The 22,175-nt window shown below is 44.3% G+C and overlaps 1 protein-coding gene across 12 annotated transcripts in view; it reads right to left on the bottom strand.

The window, feature by feature from the left end:
- Nucleotides 1–22,175, bottom strand: part of SECISBP2 (SECIS binding protein 2) — a 38,524-nt gene that overhangs the window by 2,500 nt on the left and 13,849 nt on the right. For 7 of the 12 annotated variants that reach the window (XM_057720534.1, XM_057720531.1, XM_057720530.1 and 4 more), the window contains 7 exons: nucleotides 21,069–21,191; nucleotides 19,657–19,746; nucleotides 18,204–18,336; nucleotides 10,657–10,823; nucleotides 9,806–9,953; nucleotides 7,745–7,868; nucleotides 6,864–7,084 (listed from right to left, as the gene is read on the bottom strand). In XM_057720534.1, the coding sequence (XP_057576517.1) occupies nucleotides 6,864–7,084; nucleotides 7,745–7,868; nucleotides 9,806–9,953; nucleotides 10,657–10,823; nucleotides 18,204–18,336; nucleotides 19,657–19,746; nucleotides 21,069–21,191 (1,006 nt within the window). Of the gene's footprint in view, nucleotides 1–109; nucleotides 5,182–6,863; nucleotides 7,085–7,744; nucleotides 7,869–9,805; nucleotides 9,954–10,656; nucleotides 10,824–18,203; nucleotides 18,337–19,656; nucleotides 19,747–21,068; nucleotides 21,192–22,175 lie in introns of those variants that run through there. The other 5 variants (XM_057720533.1, XM_057720532.1, XM_057720529.1 and 2 more) reach the window with 3 other exon arrangements.

The raw sequence follows: 22,175 nt of genomic DNA on the forward strand, positions 1-22,175 counted from the left end.
GTGAGCAAAGAGAGGGTAAAGGAGCCCTGCATACGGGCCACGTGCCTGCGGAGCCAGAAGCCCAGCAGCATGGATGAGTTACTACCAACCAAAGAGGCACGTCCAGGCATCCGTGCACGAGTGATGCAGAAGCCGCCAGTCTGCACACGTGCGAGCATCAGCCAGCTAGACTGAAGAAATGATTCTACACATATACGACAGCAGCCAGACTACAACAGGTGGGGATAAACACAGCAAGAAACATGAGAGACTGACAGGGGAACTTCAGCATGCTAGTGAAACACAGCAGAAAATCTAAACAAAAGGCTCCTATGCTCTTGGGTGGAATGATCCAATATGATCACGTCAATTCTATGTTAACCTAGAACTTTTTATACTGTAACTTCCGTAAGATGTCTCTAGTAGCATTCAGTTGTCTTACTTCATTCGAAACAATTTTGTTAGATTGCATGTGATAGCCGTCATGTCAGCGTGCATTAAAAAAAAAAATCAAAATTGGTGAATTTCTGTGTAGCCATTTTAATATTAAAGATGGAAGGGGAAAAAAGCAACATTTTCAGCATATTACGCTTTATCATTTCAAGAAAGGTAAAAATGCAACTGAAACGCAAAAAAAGATTTGTGCATTGTATGGAGAAGGTGCTGTGACTGATTGAACATGTCAAAAGTGGTTTGCGAAGTTTCCTGCTGGAAATTTCTCACTGGACGATGCTCCTCTGTCGGGTAGACCAGTTGAAGTTGAGAGCGATCAAATCAAGACATTAACTGAGAACAGTCAGCATTACACCACGTGGGAGGTAACTGACATCCACATCAAGCGTTGAAACCATCTGCACCAGTTTGGTTATGTTCATCACTTTGATGTCTGGGTTCCACATAAGTTAATCAAAAAACTTTCTTGACCGCATTTCCTCATGTAGCTCCCCATTGAAACATAATGAAAGCCTTCTGTTTTTAAAAGAAATTGTGAGAGGCGATGAAGAGTGGATCTGATACAACAATGTGGAATGGAAGAGATCGTGGGCAAGCTAAGTGGACCACCACCAACCACACCAGAGGTCGGTCTTCATCCAAAGAAGGTGATGTTTTGTATGTGGTGGGATTGGAAGGGAGTCCTCTATTGCAAGCTCCTTCTGGAAAACCAAATGATTCATTCCAACAAGTACTGCTCCCAATTAGACCAACTGAAAGCAGCATTCGACAGAAAGTATTTGGAATTAGTCAACAGAAAACATATAACCGTCCATCAGGATAATAAGACGACATGTTTCTTTGATGACCAGGCAAAAACTGTTACAGCCTGGCTGGGAAGTTCTGATTCATCCACCGTGTTCACCAGCCATTGCACCTTCAGATTTCCATTTATTTCGGTCTTTACAAAATTCTCTTAATGGAAAAAATTTTAATTCCCTGAAATACTGTAAAAGGCACCTGAGACAGTTCTTTGCTCGAAAAAAGTTTTGGGAAGATGGAATTATGAAGCTGCCTGAAAAATGGCAGAATGTAGTGGAATAAAACAGTGAATATGTTGTTCAATAAAGTTCTTGGTGAAAATGAAAAATGTGTCTTTTACTTTTACTTAAAAATTGAAGGAACTTTTTGGCCAACTCAATACACAAAATGAGAACAACCTTTTGAAAAAAAGAAACTAACGTCAGGCTAGCATCACCAGGTATTACGGCTTGCTATAAAACCACAAGAACGTAATAAGGAGACAGAGCAACAGAATGGAAGGCCCAGAAATGAACCAAATGTGTGGCGCATGAGCAGGTTGGCAGAAGCGCGCTGACGCACTGGAGAAGGTGCGGGAAGGACAGTGGGGCAGCCTCTGCAAAGATTCGTCCTAGACTAAAGTGTACCCTACCTCAACAAAAATGAAAACATGGAAGAACCAGGAAAAAAGCAGAATTAAAAAAAAAAATCTTTAATAACCTTGGAGTAGGAAGGTTGAGTAATGACATAAAACCTAGATGCAATAAAAACAGGAATAAAAAATACAAACATATACACACCTAAAGTTTCTGCATGGTCAAAAAAGGTTTAAAGAAAAACAGGCACACGATAAACCAAAAGTCTTACCCAAAGGGGCTCTTATTTATTAAAAAAAAAAGTACACACAAATATAAAAAAGACTAACATCCTAAAAGACAAATGGGCAAAGAATTAACAATTTACAGAAAATGCCAAGCCCTTAAATCTCCCCTCACAAGAAAACGTTAACAGAATCTCCTCAAGAGGGTGAGGAAGCCGGGAGGAAGCGGCACGCCTGGCTGTGGGGGCCAGTGTCCTGGGCGGGGGGCGGCGCAGTGTGCAGGTGCGTTAATCTGCTAAGTGCACAGGCAGTTTTGTTCTAGGAATGTACCTACAGAGATGTTCAGTAAGAAAGGCAGTGAGTGGACTTCCACTGCAGGGGGCGTGGGTTCGGTCCCTGGTCAGGGAACTAAGATCCTGAATGCCAAAGGAAAAAGAAAAAAAGAAAAGAAACTACAGTGTGAAAGGTACATCCTTGTTTACAACTTCAGAAATCTGAATGCAACTGAAGTGTCCGTCAGCCCAGGACTGTGTAGCCAGAGGAATGGGAAGGTCCAGAGCCAGACCGCGATGCTAAAAAGAGCAAGGGCACAAATGGGAGCCAGGATGCCAGCGCTCTCTCTCTCTCTCTCTCTCTCACACAAAGACTATCAAGGACACATCAAAATACGACAATGGTGGTTGCCTCTGGGTGGTGGGAAGAACCTGGGGGACTTACTCTCAAAGGAAAGTAAGAAGCACTGAATCCTGTCCCCTTGCATGGTGAGCTGTTTGAACCCAGCATCTGGAAGGAGGTCACAGCGTGGCACTGCCCCAGTTCCTCTGCAAATGGACCATATCCCGACCTAACACACAACTACACAAGAAGGAAAAACTTCCCAAGATCTCCTATCACCTGGTACCTAATTACATATGATTACCTAATCTTCTTTCAAAAGAGGAACTTTTCAAATGCACAGTCTACTGCTCTGAGGGAACTGGGAACTCATTCTGTAGCTGGTCTGACTGGGGATTAATGGTTAAGCCCCACATCCCTTAAATCTGCCCACCCCACTGCCCCAGATCTACCTGAAGAGTACAAAGGTGATGAGAAAGCAATCTCTGGAATATAAACTTTAAAAAAAAAACAGTCCTGGGCAAAAGGTGGGGAAAAGGACCAGACGTGAGGTGATGGCTGTGTTTCTCACACTGAGATATTTTCAACTCATCATGGGAGACTGACCGAGCCTCTTAGACATCAGCCCCGTGGCCTCTCACTCAAGGGTCTGTCTCTGCCCTGTGTCCACCCCAACTCAGGAACTGATTGCAAAGGCTATTTCAGCAGTGTGCAGAGAAGAGCTATAATGCGACTGGCCTGATGGCTGCCGTCCTTAAAAAGGCCAGCTTACTTGGTTGACCCTTGCCTAGTCCCTGAACTTGGGCTTGGGGTGGGCCCCCGGCACCCCATCTGGTCAGAGTGGCTACTGTACCCAAAGTGCATATGAGGATTATGCTGAACCTGAGTCTGCAATGTTGAGGGTATGCCAGGCAGAGGGCGCCCACGTGACCAGCCCCAAGGAGTTTCCCTGCTAAATGACGTGACACTTCACACCTGCTGTCACATCTTGGTTTTGGAGGAATTCAGTGCGTCCTGTCTGACTCCCCTGGGAGAGGAGGCTGGCAGCATGCACTGCTTTCCCTGACACAGCAGCCAAGTCTAGATGGTTCTGCTCACCTCAGCTCCCAGTGGACGTTACTAGTGGGAGCTGAAAGCACTTCCAAGTGCTGACTTCTCAAAGTTCCACAGCAAGACAGCTTAAAACAAGCAATGCTCAATCAGATAATTTCCATTTAGAGTAATTATCAGGCAGACGCAAATACAGTATTTTAACATAATCCCACGCTGTAAAACTAAATTTTACCTTTAAAACGAGTGCAATCTATTGATCTATTGGCCCACTCTTTCAAGGAAGAAACATTCCTAAAACACAGTCAAGTTCCTCATGCCTCAAAGCTTAACAACTCCGCAAGGTGCCCATGAGCACACTCTCAGCTCTGTTCCTGGACAGTCAGAGGAGTGGGAGCTCAAAGATGGAGCAAGGCAGACTGTCAACTGAACACACACATTCCCATTTTCTGGTTTGTCTTCTAAAGATGAAAATCCATAGGAGAATGCAAGACGTGAACAAAAAAAATTTGGAAGCTGAAACCCAAACAGCTGACTTCGTGGACCTAAGCCAACAGTGGGAAAAGGCCTAGATCCAGCCGTCCACACCCTAGAATTCATTCCCCAGAGCTCGGCAACGAACTGGCAGCACCAGGCACTTCAGAGACAGGGTGAAGTTCAGACGAGGTGACAGCAAGTTGGTGTCCAGACCCACTTCACCCAGCTGACATTCCAGTGCTGGGCTTGTGGTGAGGAAGGGCAGCAGGTCTGCAGGACACTGGGCCCCCACTTCTAACTGTGGGCACAAGGACAAAGTCACAGGGTAGAGGTCAAGCCCCTGCCCTTTCCAGCCAGACTCCCAGCAGGAGATAAGAGTCCCTCCCCAGGGAATATGGAGTCAGATACCTGGTAGGGTGCATTCCAACAGAGCAGCAGCCCAGCTGTCATCCTACAGCAGAGGTTCTAGCCTGGGGTCCTTGAAGCAGCAGCAGCAGCAGCAGCAGCAACTAAGAACTTACTAGAAATGCAAATTTGGGGGCCTGCTGGACCTGCTCAGGAAGAAACTCTGGAATCTGTGTCTTCACCAGCCTCCTGGGTGACTCTGACGCTCACTACCGTTTGAGAACCACTGCCCTCAAATGCAGCTCAAAGCCTTTAAATGCCAGTCCCACCCTCAGATTTCTAGTCAGCTTTAGTAGCTGTTAAAAGTCAAACAGGGGACTTCTGGTGGTCCAGTGGTTAAGACTCCGTGCTCCCAACGCAGGGGGCCCGAGCTCAATCCCTGGTCAGGGAACTAAGATCCCACATGCTCCACGGCGCGCCCAAGAAATGTTTTAAAAATAAAAAGTAAAGACAAACAGACGAGCGAACTCAGGGATCTGCAGAAACCTCTACCATGAGATCACAACAGCAAACCATCTGGGAAGGGAGGCTGTGCAGGGAGAAGGAACCTTCACATCGTTTATGATTCTCAGGGAGGAAACACATCTACGAAGCAACGGTACCTGCAACAAACACAGAAACTTCTGAGAACAATAAAAATAGCTCCCAGAAATGAAAAACAATAGCAGAAATGAAAAACTCTATAGAAAGATTAAGAAACATAGTTGAAGAATCCTTACAGAAAACAGAACCAAAAGAAAGGTGAAAGGAAGAAGAGGAAAAGTAACCGGAGAACAGCAATGCAGGAGGCCCAGCATCTGAGCACCGTGGTTCCAGGAGGAGCCAAGAGAGGACCAACTGGAGGGAGACTCAGAGCACAAGGGCAACAGCATGTCCCAGAACTGAGGGCACTGCCTACAAACCGGCCCACCTCCCAGAACCGTGGGCACAAGGAAGTTTCTCACAAGCTTCCCGAGAGAAAAGAGAGCAAAGGGAAAAAGGGCAGAAATCAGAAAGACTGGATCTCAAGCATCCCTGCTAGATGCGCTGCCACGTAGCCTTTCCTCATAAGCCAGCTGGGGGATATGCACACCCCAAGACAAGGGAGCGCATGGGAGCCAATAAACACCACACCCCAGAAGGAGACGGGGGAGGCCGTCCCCAGGATGACAGCTGCACAGGAGGCACAGAGCCCAACAGGATTCCAGAAGAGGAGCTGCAGAATGCCCGACGCACCCACTTAAGAGGAGGTCCAGGCGGCTGGCTGAGAGCCTGAGAGGTAATTCACGTCAAGCCCAGCACCTGCCATGGGACTGAGGTGGGGACACTGCCCTCACACAAACGGGCAGGTCCCCTGAGACTCCTTTCCGATGGCAGGGATGGACCTGACCTGAGCTAGGACAGGGATGAGCCCACTGGGTTGGCAATGAGCAGGTCCAACTGCTGCTCCAGGGCCCCTGGGTGCTGCAGACAGGTCAGGACACCTCACATCTTCAGACTGGAAACAGCACCAGGAAAGCTCAGCACTAGGATCTGGACTGGTTCCCTGAAAGCGCAGCTCTAGCCGAGTGGAAGTCTACCCCTCGGGAGAGAGGAATAGGAACGGAGGACTCTGAACGTTTAGACGAAGGTGGAGGACCGGTGTGTGAATGACGGCATTCGCATTCTCCTTTTAACTACCAACCCCTCTACTGCACAGCCTGAGGAAGACACAAAATGGACCAGCTGAGGGCCAACGGGAGATGCCACAGACATCTGTCTGTCGGTCACCTAGCCCAGCATATCCCATCCCGAAAAACAGAGCCAACCTTCCAGCATCAGTAAGACAGGCAAGTGTTTGGACAAACCCACACCTTTAATTAGTGGACAGATGAGTTAGTCACAGACTGAGCAAGTACATTTAAAACGGTCAAAAGCCCAACGCAGGTACCACCTAGCTGCCAGTCACGAAACCTCTGTGGTGTGACCAGTGACACCCCTCCCCCAAAGCTCCAGAGCAAACCAGCACTGCACCCAGTGTGTTGCACCCAGTGTGCTGCACCAGGGAGGCACGCCCTCCCCTGTTGCCAGAGGCCTGCGAGGGCCAGCCTGAACCACCTCGTGAAGACCACGGGGGCCCAGCTGCCTCATACAGTAATGCACCTGGTGATCCAACAAACTTTGGAAACAAATTACTCAGTTAAAAGAAAATGAAACACATTGAGCTGTGGAGGCCTGGGCACCCCTCAGCTGCTGACAGGTGTGTGGTGGCTAGAGGGCACGTACTGCAGGGGGCCACACGCCAGGGACCACACAGTACCCTTACCTTTTGACTGTATCTTCTCACAGTTGGGAGAGATGATGATGCATTTCAACTTCCTGAGCTTCAGATGTTTGAGGACTTCCCTCAGCCCCAACACAAGTCGGCGTTTGGTCTTAGCCTTGACTGGGTCTTTCTGGTACATACGATCTTGGAAACGAACCAGCTCTTTCAGCAGGTCCGTAACACAAGCATCAACTTCTTTACTGAGCATCTGGCTGCAGTAGCTGAAAGAAACATTAGACATGGTCACCTTTCCACTGGCCGTGACACTCCAGCACGCTGCTCCTGGCACACCTCAGAGGAGGTGGAGAGCACAGCCCCTCTCAAGAAATCACACTTTGATGAGCCATACTAGTCAAAAAGGTGGAATTCCTGACTGATAGAATTTTATGAAAGGTATGGGCGGAGGCATCCTCTCCACCTCCAACTATAAGGGACAAAAACAAAGACCTCTTGGGCCCCGTGTCTCCAGGGTAGCCACCCCCAGGCACTCTCCTCATAAAAACAAATGTCTGGAGAGTCTACCTTGAAGAAAAGTGGGAGGGAAGGAGACGGAGTGCCCTATGTATAGAAACTACACGAGAGGGAACCCAGATGACATGGGCTGTCACCTCACTACCCGTTTCCCCAACCACAAACTTGGATTCAAGGGCACCTCTGGCATCATGGCACTAGGACAGAGATGTCTCGGGACCAGATCAGGTAGCCCTGGCATGTGTTACGACCAGGTCCTGGTCACCCTCCGCCTGGAGGATGAAAACACCGGGGCCCAGCCTCGCAGTTTCACTGTGCTGGACATGGCAGGCAAAGAACTCAATGCCCAATGTCAGAGTGGGCACAGCACCTCGGGCCCCACCTCGGGCACAGCTCCCCGGCTCACTCACTCCCTGAACCGCCGGCTGTGGATCTTGGGGCAGACCTCCACCTCCATCTGGGGCTCAGCTCCCATCTGCTCTGCCGACTTGCTCTCCGCCACAGAAGTAAAAGACGCCGACTCTTCTGTTGCCCCTGGAGTTTCAGAGAAAGATGTCACAGCATGGCTCCTGATGGAGGGGCCTGAGGCAGGTAATGCCCAACAGCACCTGCGGGGGGGGTGTCGCCAGAGCACAGCTGCCGAGCATCACAGCCGCCGAGCATCACAGCGGGTAGAGTGACAGGAAGGCTTGGGAAACCAGAAGAACCAGGCAATTCTCTGCACTGCCTGGAGGTGCCTCCCCGCCCCTTATTTAGTTACTCATTTACTTTTTTTTAAATAAATTTATTTATTTATCTATTTATTTTATTGGCTGTGTTGGGTCTTTGTTGCTGCACACAGGCTTTCTCTAGTTGCCGCGAGCGGAGGCTACTCATTGTGGTGCGCGGGCTTCTGGATTGTTGCAGAGCACGGGCTCTAGGCGCATGGGCTTCCATAGTTGCAGCACATGGGCTCAACAGTTGTGGTTCACGGGCTCTAGAGCGCAGGCTCAATAGTTGTGGCGCATGGGCTTAGCTGCTCCACGGCATGTGGGATTTTCCTGGGGCAGGGATCGAACCTGTGTCCCCTGCATTGGCAGGCGGATTCTTACCCACTGTGCCACCTAGGAAGTCCCAGTTATTCATTTATTTTTATTGTGGCAAATATTCCCCAAATTTACCATTTTAACTGTTTTGGGTTTCCTGGCTACGCTGCACAGCATGTGGGATATTAGTTCCCCAACCAGGGATGGAACCTGGGCCCTTGGCAGTGAAAGCATTAAGTCCTAACCACTGGACTGTCTGCTAGGGAGTTCCCTAACTTTTTAAATGTGTGGTTCAGCGGCCAAATTTATTTTTTAATTTTGAAACTTAACCTGAAGTTCTTATTAGTAAGTTTTAAAAGCAGGTTTATTAGTTCTGCAATTTTTGCACTTAAATGCTTGAAACCATTCTTTTATCAAATCACCCTTAAAAGAGAACTGAACATCTAAACTGGCAGAGCCACAACAGCCGTGTTTAAACCCATCAGACGAGATTCAGTAACAACTCAGGACACTCAAATGGTTACTTCTAGACACCTGCTAAGTGCAAGTGCGGTAACATCGCCAGGGGCAGGAGTTCACCTGCCAGGAAAGACAATGCCCCGGGGCCTCTCCACCACCCACAGGCGTAGCTCATAAAACCCCTGGCAGCCTGTGTGGCAGGGGCCTCTAGGCTGGATGGCAGTGGACCCAAGCCCAAGATCCACCCTGGGGAAACGCCAGCACGAGGGGTGCTCATGTTCCCTATATACATCCCACAGCACCTCTGCTTCTAATGGTCCCAAAGTGGAAACTCCCACAACACTCACGTACCACCTGGCATGTTTGTACACCTGGACGCTACGCAGCGCTGATGATCGGGAACTACCTCTATGGCTGCAGACATACTATTGGCCAGAGGGGCACACACTGCAAGAATCCACTGGAATGAAGCCCAAAAGCTCATGGGTGGGGCTGCAGACTAGAGTGAGGCCTTGGGCGGGAGTCATGGGGACTGCGGCTGTTCTGCTTCTGACCTGGGTAAAAAGTCCTCAAGCTATATGCTTATGATCTGCATACACCTCTGAATGTACAATTCAATAAAGAGCTTACTGAACCCATTTTTTGGTATGACACCACGGCTCACACACTGTGGGCGAAAAGCTCTGCAGTTAGTGGCGTTAACTCTCATGGCACTTCACACTGCGAGGGCCATCCAGTGCCACACAGATCAACCCCTCTGTCCCTCACACCCTCCAGGAGCAGAAGCTCCAGAAGGTCCACCTGCCCACAGGGACGTCCTCCTACTGTCAAGCTAGGAGACTGAAGACTTCTGCATCCCTGAGGCCCAATGCCCACTTGCTTTTACCACACAGGGAACAGTGCTGGGCAAAGCCCAGACAACTGGCTGTGCACACAGCCGCCCCCCTGAAGGACTCTTTAAAGAAGCAAGCCAACAGAATTGGGTACCTGAGGGGTCAAGTTGCTCGAGGGCCTGGTCATCACCACCACTCTCTCCGTCTTGCACATCTTGGACATCGTCACTGGCAAAAGCTGGGCTCACAGAGTTTTCTTGGAGACGCTGCTGCTTTCTCTCCTGCCGTTCTTTCAAAATAATCTTTAAAATTAAATAAACAATCAAAACACCTACTTATATCATAAAAAAAAAAACTCTTCTGCAAAACAAGCCACCCAAGTTCAGCTGGTTGGCATCGTGCCTGTTTGTGCCCTTACTCCCCAACCCCGCAATGGGTTGGCCCAACTCTCTCACCCACAACCCAGGAACAGCAAGCTCGCCTGGGGTGCACAGAGAAGGGCAGGCGAGTCCTGGGCTCTGATGCAATTGTGCAGCTCAGCTGTCATCTGGCCCCAGGCAAAACATGCCTTCCTCTACCTGAGACCCACTACACTCCACCCGCTGCTTTCAGAATTAAGTCAAAGAACATATGCCAGGAGGTATCCAATATTTACCAAATCTGAGCATCAGACCGATTGCCTCAGGTAGGAAGAAGGTGAAAAAAGGTGAATGAGAACATACTCCCCCCATTTCCGGTTTTCTGTCCCTGTCACTCTGAAGTATTAAAATAAATAAATAAATAAACAAGGCATCCCCTCCGGCAGCTGAGATGCCCTGCTTCACACGCTCCAGCACACCACCACGTGGGGAAAGAGAGGGATTATCTTTCAGAGCCTCGTGCATGCATCTTGATAAGAGCAGGTTCAAATGAGAGTACAGGTTAAAATCTAAAAAGGAGTAACACGGATACAGAAAAGTGTATAGGTTTTCTCATATGCCCAATTTCAAACAAAACACTACATACCTTCTTCAACGAGGTTGGCTTCTTGACCTTGGGGACCTCCCTCTGCTTCCCCTTCTTTATCAGGGGGGCGCTGGAGTCTAAGGGGTTGTGCGGGGTCTTCACCTGGCCAAAGCGATGGCCCTTCTTCCCTGACATGGAGTCTTTGGAGAGGACGGGCACCGCCCCGACTGCAACACAGTAGGGACACACGGCTCAGGCTGCTGCCCGCCACCTGCTTGGCTCCAGAGGCTAGGCTTGCTGCAGATCTGTCTCAGGGGCTCCTTGTGCTGCCCACCCATCCCCATAGCTTTCCTCACTTTCATCAAGTTGTCCCTTAGAGAACCAGCTTCCTATTGCTGTAATCAACAGATAAAGTCTGACGATGTGTGGGTCTCATTTTTGATTAAGAATTTTTCCAAGTAGCTTGTACTTAAGATGCCTTTTACTCCACCATTTTCAGTTGACACTGCCTTTGCAGAAGTCAACCATTCCCTATGCATACCTTCTACCTCACTATCTTACAAGGCCTTTATAAGACCCTAGTAATATTTTCAGTTGATGCTCTTGAGTTTTCTAGACATAAACATACTTTCCTTAATTCCCTGCACAGAGTAAATACATGACCACAATCACTACTCAGTACACTTCCACTGTATGTTGCTGTTCTGTTCTACTTCCCATCTTGTTGCTGTTCCAATGAAATACTTAATTTTTACATACTTCTCCCCTACTTTTTCATTAGGAAGAAAAAGAAAAGGTATAACAACAAACCCACGTACTCACTGTTAGGCTTCAACACTCATCAGTATTTTTCCAAATATATTTTACCCACCCTCCTTAATTTTGGAATATGTTTTTAAAGTGCTGTGCAGACACAGGGGTGACTCCTGGAAAGGCAAGCCAAAAACAAAATAAAAACAAGAAAAAATAACTGAGCAGAGACATCAGCAACCACACACTACAGGGAAGATGGCTGCCAGATTCAGACCAGGCCAGTTCCTGAACCAAAACAAAACAAACAAAAAAACCCCATCACAATCACTACTCCTAGAAGGAAAAAATCAAATCCAGAGTTGCTACAATTAACTAAAATATTCGGTATTCAACAAAAAATTTTTGAAACTTTCAAAAAAAACCAGAAAGTGTGACCCATACCAAAGAAAAAGGAAGTTAACAGAAACTGTCCTTGAGTTCCCCCAACTGTGGGACACAGCTGAGCAAGACTTCAAGGCGACTATGAGAACAGATAAAAACACAGGATTTCAATAAACACAAATAATAAAGAAGGGAGGCTCAGCAGCAGAATTGAGATGGTAGAAAAATCGGTGAACTTGAAGATAAATCAATAGAAACTACTCAATTTAAAGAAAAGATTTGAAAAGACTGAAAAAACGACAGGAGCCTCAAGAGACCCGTGGAGCAACAACACACATACCAGTGCACATATAATGTGAGTGCCAGGAGAGGAAAGATCAAAGACAAAAAATATTCTAAAGAAATAATGCTCTTAAGCTTCCCAAATCTGATGAAAACTATAATCTACAAAGCGAAAATAGGATTAAACATTACCCAACCAAAAGGCAGGATAAATATATAGATGGTCACTTAGACATATCAGAGTCAAACTGCTGAAGGTGAAAAGAAAAACTATGGAAAATAGCAAGGGAAAAACAACTCACCACCGAAAGTGGAACAACAAGCCAAGTAAAATGTGATGTCTCACTGGCAACAATGGAGGCAAGAGAGCAATGGGATGACGTCTGAAGTACTGGGGGAGAACCCGTCAACCAAGAATCCTACATGCAATAAAACTATCCTTCAAAAAATGAATGTAAAATATAGATGTTCCTAGGTAAACAATGACTGAATCTGTTGCTTAATTTATTTATTTATAAGCAACCACTTACATCTTATTTTTAAGAAAATAAATTTTTTTAAAGTAAAGGAAAAAATCAACAAAGGAATCAAAATGGTACTCTACATTTATTTAACATAAAAGAAAGCACTTAAGGATGAACAGAGAAATAAATAAGACATGAAAGAATCAGAAAAAAATAGCAACAGCAGTAAATCCAACCATAGTAACAATTACACTAAACACAAATGAACAAAACGCCCCATTCAACAGGCAGAGACTGTTAGCCTGGATAAAAAAGACAGCTCTGACTATATTCTGTCTACAAGAAACACATCTTAAAGACACTGTCTGCCAGGTGGCCAGGGATACTCTTCCCTATGCTGCTGGAAAATCATTCACCTCCCCTTTAATCTGACCAGCCAGTTGGGAAGGCCTGACTTGGGCTCCCAAACAGAAGCCTTCAAAGGCCTTTGAGTTAAGTTGTGTTTTGGCAAGAAAGCCCCACAAAGGAGTACTTGGTAGTGGCTCATCTAAAAATAAAGAGGAATCTTGAATTCCTCTTAGCTAATTTTTACGTTTTCTGAAAGAATGGTTCGATCATTACTGACGTCAGAAAGGAAGGTGACAGACATGTCAGTATCTGGGCATTCCTGGGCTCTTTGGCCAAAATGTCATTTCAATACTACCAAAATCCCAACCTTACAATCCAACAACCTCAAACTACTTAAAAATATCATCTGATTGAGGGCCCCCACTCCCTGAAAAACTGTTTATGCACTTCATACACAACTGCATCTAAAAGATCCAACCTGAACCTAGTTGCAAAAGAGCCACCTCATGCAGCCTCAGAAGTAGTTCCCTCACTTTTCCTGCTTTTACCTTTGACTGGGGATCTAGAACACTTAGCAGTTTACACACTTCCTTGAAGGCTCCCCAAGAAGCTACATTCTTCAGAATCATAGGCTAGCCGAGCACTTTCCAGATTTCTCTGGAAAAGACAACACTGCAGGCCTATACCAGACAGAAGACAAGCTGAGAAAAGCAGCTCTGAGGGAGGACTACCTAAGGTCCCAAGTTTTGATATACATAAGAATTACTCACACATGTGATGTATAAAACTGTGAATCCTGAAATGAATAAAATTACCAAAATGTTGAGCGAAGAAATTTAAATAGACTGGATATAAGAGGTTAGCAAGAAATAATCATTAATATTATTAGATGGGAGGACAGCAGAGTGGTTCAATTAAAAATAAAATCACCATCAATTAGAGATACTGACTGATGTATTTACAGGTTAAATGACATGATGTCTACAAGTACTTCAGGGAAAAAAAGGAGAGTTCCAGACGCAAAAAGACTGGCAAAATGTGGCTAGCTGATGGAGACAGGTAATGAGCACATGGTGGCAGCATCCATCATATTCTCTCTACTTTTGATTATGCATTAAATCTTCCACCACAAAAAGTGAAAAACAAAGACAAAACAAAACCAAAAATCCCATTGTGTGCTTGTTAAACACACCTACTGCCCATCCCATCCCAAGTCTGAGGTGTTCCCGGAGCATGTACTTTCAGCTCGCTCCCAGGCAGCGCCACTGCTAACAGTCCTGCGGATACTGCGTGAAAAAGATACACTGGGTTCAGGGACACACTGTCGAGTGATGCCTCAGCCACTGTACCTGGGCTAAATTAACGGCATTCAGACATTTTAAATTTGTACTCTGGGCTTTTAATAAATGTCACTGAAACTTACTAGAACTTACTTCTGCTGTAGCCATGAGAAGGCTATTTAGGAAGCTGCTGACTATATCACTCAGCAGTCCACATAAAATCATCCACAGGAGAAACAGAGTTTAGAATTTTCAGCTTCAAAAAAAAATCCCACCTCCATCCCTAAAAGAATGGCTAAAATTAAGACCAATGACATCCAACGTTGATGAGGATGTGGAACCAGGAGAATGTTCATACACTATTGGTGAGTGTAATACACAAGCCGTTAGGAAAACAGCCTGGCAAATCTAGAAGCTAAATATATATATACCTACCACGTGGCCCAACAACCCCACTCTCCCAAGAGAATTAAAAACAACTATTCAAGGGCTTCCCTGGTGGTGCAGTGGTTAAGAATCCGCCTGCCAATGGAGGGGACACGGGTTCAAGCCCTGGTCTGGGAAGATCCCATATGCCATGGAGCTACTAAGCCCATGTGCCACAACTATTGAGCCCAGGTGCCACAACTACTGAAGCCAGCGTGCCTAGAGCCCGTGCTGTGCAACAAGAGAAGCCACCACAATAAGCCTGTGCACCACAACAAAGACGAGCACCCTCTCCTCAACTAGAGAAAGCCCGTGCAGAAACAAAGACCCAATGCAGCCAAAAAATAAATAAAAATAAATAAAAAACCAGATACTCAAATACTTGTACATGAATATAGCAGTACTATCCATAACAGCCAAAAGGTGGAAACAACCTAAATGACCATCAATAGACAAAGACATTGTGGTTAACAGGCTATGATTCAACCATAAACACTGGTTTAACAAGATACACGAACACGGGTGAACATCAAAGACATTACATGAGGTGAGAGCAGACTGACACAAAAGGTCACAAACTACATGATTCCATTTAAATAAAATGTCAGAATAGGCAAATCCATAGGTAGATGCCAGGGGCTTGGGAAAGGGGGGAAATGGGGAGCTTAATGGGTAGGGGTTTCCTTTTAGTGTAATAAAAACATTAGGAAACTAGACAGAGGTGATGGTTACAGAAAACTGTGGATATACTAAATGCCACTAAATTGTACAGTGTAAAACAGTTAATTTTATATTACATGAATTTCATCTCAATAAAAACAAAAAGGAACTACTGACATACATATACAAAGTAAATCACAAAAATACTGTGTTGAGTGAAAGAAACCTTACACAAAGGAGCACATACTAAGATTCCACTTATATGAAGTTCCAGAACAGGAAAAACTAGTCTATGGCAGAAGAAAAAATCAGCACCATGGCTGCCTGCAGGTAGCAGCAGGGACTAACTGGGATGGGAAGGGGCTGAGGAAAATTTCAAGGGTGCTGATGACGTTCTACATAGCTAAGAGTCTGGGTTACACAGTTATACATTTGCCAAAAGGGCCAGAGAGTAAATCCTCTAGGATAATGAGCATATGTGTACTGCAACACTCAACTGCCATTACAGCTCAAAAGCAGCCCCAGATAATAACTTAAATGAACAGGTGTTGGCTGTGTTCTAATAAAACTTTACAACAAGCAGCCAGCAGGTCACAGTTTGCTGACCTCTGGAAAAGTTATGCGATTGAAAAAAATTAGGGACTGACTATACAATCTAGGTGGTGAGTACACTGGTGTTCACTGCATGTTTTATTCAGCTTTTCCAAATGTTTGAAAATTTTCAGAAGAAAAAAAATTCTACCTCCTTCCCCTGAAGAGACAAATTATATTTATCCTTTCTGGGATTAATGCCATAATAAAATTACCATCAATTAGAGATACAGATTGAGGTATTTATAGGTAAAATGACATCATGTCCATGAATTGCTTTAAAATGCTTCAGAAACAGGACTTCCCTGGTGACACAGTGGTTAAGAATCTGCTGCCAATGCAGGGGACGTGGGTTCGATTCCTGGTCCGGAAAGATGCCACATGCTGCAGAGCAACTAAGCCCGTGTGCCACAACTATTGAGCCTGTGCTCTAGAGCCCGAGAGCCACAACTACCGAAGCCCACACACCTAAAGCCCGTGCTCCGCAACGAGAAGCCACCAAAATGAGAAGCCTGCACACTGCAACAAAAGTAGCCCCTGCTTGCTGCAATTAGAGAAAGTCCACTTGCAGCAACAAAGACCTAATGCAGCTACAATAAATAAATAAATAATTTTTAAAAAAATGCTTCAGAAACAAAAAAAAGTAAATTTCTTCACTATTTCCTTGGATATCTATTTTTCACTTTTATAATAAATAAATAAACTGCCTCAGAGGGAAACATATTTAGAAGACTATGGTGACGAATGTGCATTATTTCTTTGTATGACATACTGCCAACTTCACCTATCCTGGTTCTAAGAGGTGTTTCAGAGGAGAGAATGACTGCATCACTTCCAAGCCAAAACTGCCACCCTCTGCGTTCCCATGGACAGGCAGGTAATTCATTTCTATCAGATGCAGCTTTATAACCTGTACAGGGCACTTACATATCATAAGATTTTTCAGGTACACCAGGTAGTCACATCAAATGGCAAACCCATCTTTCAATAAGACCTATTTCTTAAAATCATCATACTTAAATAATTTTAAAAATTTTGTGGTAAAATACATATAACATTAGAAACTACTATTTTAACCATTCTTCACAAATCAGTGGCATCAATTACATTCACAGTGTTGCTGCAACCATCATCACTACCCATTTCTGAAACTTCTTCATGCCCCAAAACAAAACTCTGTCCCCATTAAACAGTAACTGCCCATTCCCCACTCCCTTCAACCCCTGGTTGCTGTCTATGACAGAATTTCTACTTGCTGTCTATGACAGAATTTCCTTCCTTTTTAAGGTTGAATATTCCATCGTATGAATATTCCACCACCTTTTGTTTACCCATTCACCTGTTGATATACATCTGGGGTGTTTCCACCTTTGGGCTACTATAAATAATGCTGCTATGAACACTGGTGTACAACTGTCTGAGTCTCTGTTTCTAATTCTTTTGGATACATTCAGGAGTGGAATTCCTGGGTCACATGACAACTCTATTTGGCATTCTAAAGAACCACCAGACTGCTTCCAGACTGTAAGTGCACTATTCACCTATGTGTAAATGTTACACAAGTGTAACATTTCCATCAGCAAGGGTTCCAATTTCTCCAAATCGCCCCCAATACTGGTTATTTTCCATGTTTCTGATTAGAACTACTGTAGTAGGTTTGAAGAACTACCTCAGTATGGTTTTAAGTTACATTTCTCTAATGACTAACGATGTTGAGCACCTTTTCACATGTGATTGGCCATATGTACATCTTCTCATGGAGAGATGTCTTTTCAAGAGCTTTGCCCATTTTTTAATGAGTGTTACTGAATTGTAGGAGTTCTTACATATTTGGATATTAAATCCTTATAAGATGTGATTTTCAAATATTTTCCCCCATTCTATAAGTTATCTTCTCACTTTCTTGATAATGCCAGTTGGTACACAAAAGATTTTAATTTTGATGAAATCCAATTTATCTATTTTTGCTTTTGTTGCTTGTACTTTTGGTATCCTATCTAAAAATTCATCATCTAATCCAAGATCATGAAGATTTACCTCTGTTTTCTTCTAAGAGTTTCAAGGTTTGGGCTCATATTTAAGCTGTTGATTCATTTTGAGTTAATTTTTGTATACGGTGTGAGGTTGGGGGTCCAACTTCATTGTTTAGCATGTGGAAATCCAGTTGTCCCAGTATCATTTTTTAAGTGATTATTCTTTGTCCTTTTAATGAACTCAACACCCCTGTTAAAAATTCACTGTCATAGATATGTGTATTTATTTCTGGATTCTTAATTCTATTCCACTGATCTATATCTATCCTTATTCCAGCACCAGACTACTTTGATTATATATAAACAACTTTTGATTACAAGAGAAAACAGTCACAAGATAGTCTACTGAAAAAGACTTCAATCATTTGTCTGAAATGAAAATATTTTACCTGAGAACACCACTGGTTTGGAGGACTGCTTTGCATTCTGGGAGTGCTGCTTCTTTTCCAGTGCAGTCAGCATTCCTCCCAAATCCAACTGTACTGGAATCTGGCTCTTCTTTCCACTACTTTTAAAATTATTCTAAAAAGTTCAAAAATTCAGAATTTTATTTATCATACTATATTTTACAAACTGTGCTTTTCATTTTATGACAGAAAGTCATATAAAGATAAAACAGATATAGAGACTATAAAAATCTTAAAAGTAAAAAAAATTAAAGTGATTAAAGAAAACCCCAATCAATTCCAAATTATCTGCCAATATTACCAGCAAGGCTATTTACTTCCTCCTCCTCCTTTCCTAACACTGGTTTAATTAAACTACCTACATGTCTGCATCTCCACTGTGAATGACAGCATACATCCACAGATAAGGAAGCAGTGCCTGTATCAGTCCCTGGCTACGAAAGTGCATGTGTAAGGCTAACTGGTTGGTGTTACTGCCTCATTGGCACCATTTACTCTCCAACTGCCTAAGGGAACCAACCAACTGCCATGAAATCATGGGGACATGCCCAAAAATTTACACAAGTCCATACCACACCTAGCAGCTGAGTATTAAATTTAGGCACAAAGTCAGATATATGCTAAACAAATGTTATTTCTGAAATCATTCTGATCTGGGTTTCCAGACTGTATAAAGGCTGTACAGGCGTGTTGTCTCTTGTGCTTTAGTGCCGCCACTCCTGCCCTCCAGGCACTGTTCTCTTCCCTGATACCAATTCACACTGCATGAGGGCTGATGGCAAGCGGTGAGTGCTAAGCACAGCACAGACGGCTACAGAGACCTCTGCAGGGATGGAAGACAACCAAATTACAACATAGGAAAGCAAAGTTACAAGGGTTCAGAATTTTACTTTTCACAAACGTTAAAATAATCACCCCACTTTGAAAGGCAAAATGACAATGAACATGCCCAAAGTATGTAAGTTCTCCATCTAGATTATGAACTACAAATTTATTCCTGAATCCACAGTGGGGCTGAGGCACAAGGAGAATCATCTCTCCTCTGATCCTGACTGCTTGACTGAAATGCTGGTGGTTCTTTCTTCCTTCTATCAGACGTTACTGCCTCACCAAGGAATTCTTCTGTTTCCTGAATAGACTAAGTCAACGTTTTTTCTTTAAATCAAAGTTAGACAGGCAGTTTGTGCTCCCCTCCTTTCTGATACAGCAATGGCAGTTACCAACAGTCTGATTTCAAAAGTGACAAAGCAGTTTTAGATTAAGAGCAAATTTGTTTCAACATACTACTGGATGTGGTTCCGCAATGAAGGAATGAATCAAAACAAAGCCACCTGTTCCCCTATACAAAGAAGTCTGGAAAGTAGTTTTTCTCAAGAGTTTAGTTTAGCAAGAAAAGTTAAGCCTAAAGCAATTGTGGTTTCAATCTAAAAATTACCTGTGGCTGCTGTTTAGACAGAAATTTCGGTGACTCTACTCTGTCTCTTCTTTCAGATGCAACTGCCAGATTGGGAAACTCCTCGGCATCCTAAGTAAACCACACACCCTTTAGCTCTTCACAAACCACAAGAATCAAATAAGTCCAACTACAACCTTTGTCTTGCTCTTATTTTCTTCCCATAAAGATTTCCTTATAAAAGTGCTCAAAGGTGTTATAAAACAGTCAAAACAAAAACAAAAAAACTAACGAAAGTGTTTCCGCTTTATTTCACTCTTAGAACAAATTTAAGGACCACTGTTTGAATCCCCCTGCCCCAGAGAGAGAAAGCAGGGGCCTCAAGGGTGTAGGTTCATCGAGCAGTCTACACACTGCCCTTAACCACCCTGGCACCAGAGTGTTCTAGCACCCATCCTTCAACTATGCTTTTCTTTAGGGAAACCATCAATCTAGACTCAGGAGATGTAAGTATCTTGTCACATGTGCTGATCCTAGGCTAGAAAAAAGAAACAAAGGAACAGGTCTCTAAGCCAACGTTTAAATCATTTTAAAATGTCTTACGTGCTTTTGTCAACATTTTAGGCACCCTGGAGAAATTATGTCAAAGATGTGGGGCAGAAATACAAGTTATTTGCTGACCCAAACAATAATGCTCTACTGCAATCACAGGTTTTCAAACAGGCAACCCCATTATTCTCAAGGGAATGTTCCAAAAGTCCTGGGAGCCCCTCAAGTTTGTGGGAACACCTAGGGCTTGACCCTAAGCCGGTCACCTGGGGAGCACTGCTGAGAGACCCTTCTGCTGGGACCAGGAGCCAGGCTGCTGAGTCTGGTACCGCAGACCCAGGAGAAACATAATCAGAACCCAGGACGGTTCCTCAGAGAACAGGGGCATTGCTGGAGCATCACAGGACACCAAGTTAAAGAGCACCTTGGAAGTTCATGATACTCTCTTCCTGACCAGGGCCCATGACAGATCTGTCGTCTTCTCTAAGTTTCTCTCTACAGTGCAGCACACTATACCGAGACGTCTAGATAGAAAAGCAGGCCCTGCAGAAGCCAGCATGCCAAAGCAAGGAAGAAACAGGTCGGAAGATACTGAGGGGTGTGTATTAGTAGCATGGCATATACACCATCAAAGTTCAATACAAGCAGTTTTGTCTGTAGGCCATTCACTCAATCATTCATTCATTCATTCAAAGGTTTACTGAGTGCTTGCAGTGAGATGGGCACTGTGCTGGGGACACCAAAACGAAGAAGTGAAGTAAATGGGTGACAACTATCTTCTTTAGCACTTCAATTATTAAAGAAAATGGAGAATTTTCACTTAGGTAACCAGTATGAACCCATATTTCTATTAAGGAAGACCCATTTATTATACTAGGCAAGGTGAGAAATAAATATAAATGTACTTCAATCCTTGGTGGCTCTTGAACTGTCAGGACTTCATATTTTGATTTAGACTTTTCTCTCTTTTTCTTACTCTTTCTTGAGGCTTCATTTTGCTCAGGATCGCCACCTTGTGATGCTCTGGACTAGAACAATAACAAAAACAAAAGCAAAAATCATGGGTTTTTAGGACATTCAATAAACTTAAATTCCATGTAATCAGAATATAATTAAGATATCAAGATGTACAACCACATGGCAACTTTACTCAGTTATTCCCTATTTTCCAAAGAGCCAGCATGTGGTAGAATGATTCTGAAGGGGAAAAATCCATTAAACCAGATGCCACATCTGATGACTTTGAAACTGATACACTTGGACACAACCCAGTTTTCAATTTGAGGAGGTCCTGTTAATGATTCTACTGACGCCGACCTAAAGTCCTTTCATAAGCTCAGGTGTGCCACTTCTATCACCACAGCCCAATGGCTCCTAAACCTGACAGCACCTCAGAATCACTGGTGTAGCCTTCAAGTCAGACACCTGCCTGGGCTCACCCCGGACCTGCTGAATTTGACCTCACCACTTCCACTCTCCGCTCAGCCCCTGGCCTTTCCTCAGTCAGGTAAAGCACGCTTTGGCCTCAGGCCCTCTGCACTTACACTCACACAGCTGGATCTAGGCTAGGTTTACTTCCTCACTTCAACTCAAGAATCATGCCACCTCTATCTAACCCCTCACTCTCCATCCTCTTTGGAGCACGAATCACCATCTGGCAAGGTCTGTATTGGTCTGCAGATGGCTAGTCTCTCTCCATTAAAACGGCAGCTCTAAGAGGGCAGGATCTTTTTAATGTCTGAGACCCTACTTTATCCCCAATGGGAACTTATCTTTCAGAGGTAAAAGCCTCAATGGCTATTAAAAAGAATATTTATCTACTAACCCAAAGGGGCTGTCCATGATATTCTGTTAAGTGAAAAAAGGCAGCTTTCATGGGTAATGTGTATAGAATTATCCCATTTCTGTTTTCTTGTTCTTGTGGGTGTTTTTTAAGATTTTTTTGATGTGGACCATTTTCAAAGTCTTTATTGAATTTGTTACAATATTGCTTCTGTTTTATGTTTTTCTGG

This window comes from Hippopotamus amphibius, chromosome 2, assembly GCF_030028045.1.
Source record: "Hippopotamus amphibius kiboko isolate mHipAmp2 chromosome 2, mHipAmp2.hap2, whole genome shotgun sequence".
Lineage (NCBI taxonomy): Eukaryota > Metazoa > Chordata > Mammalia > Artiodactyla > Hippopotamidae > Hippopotamus > Hippopotamus amphibius.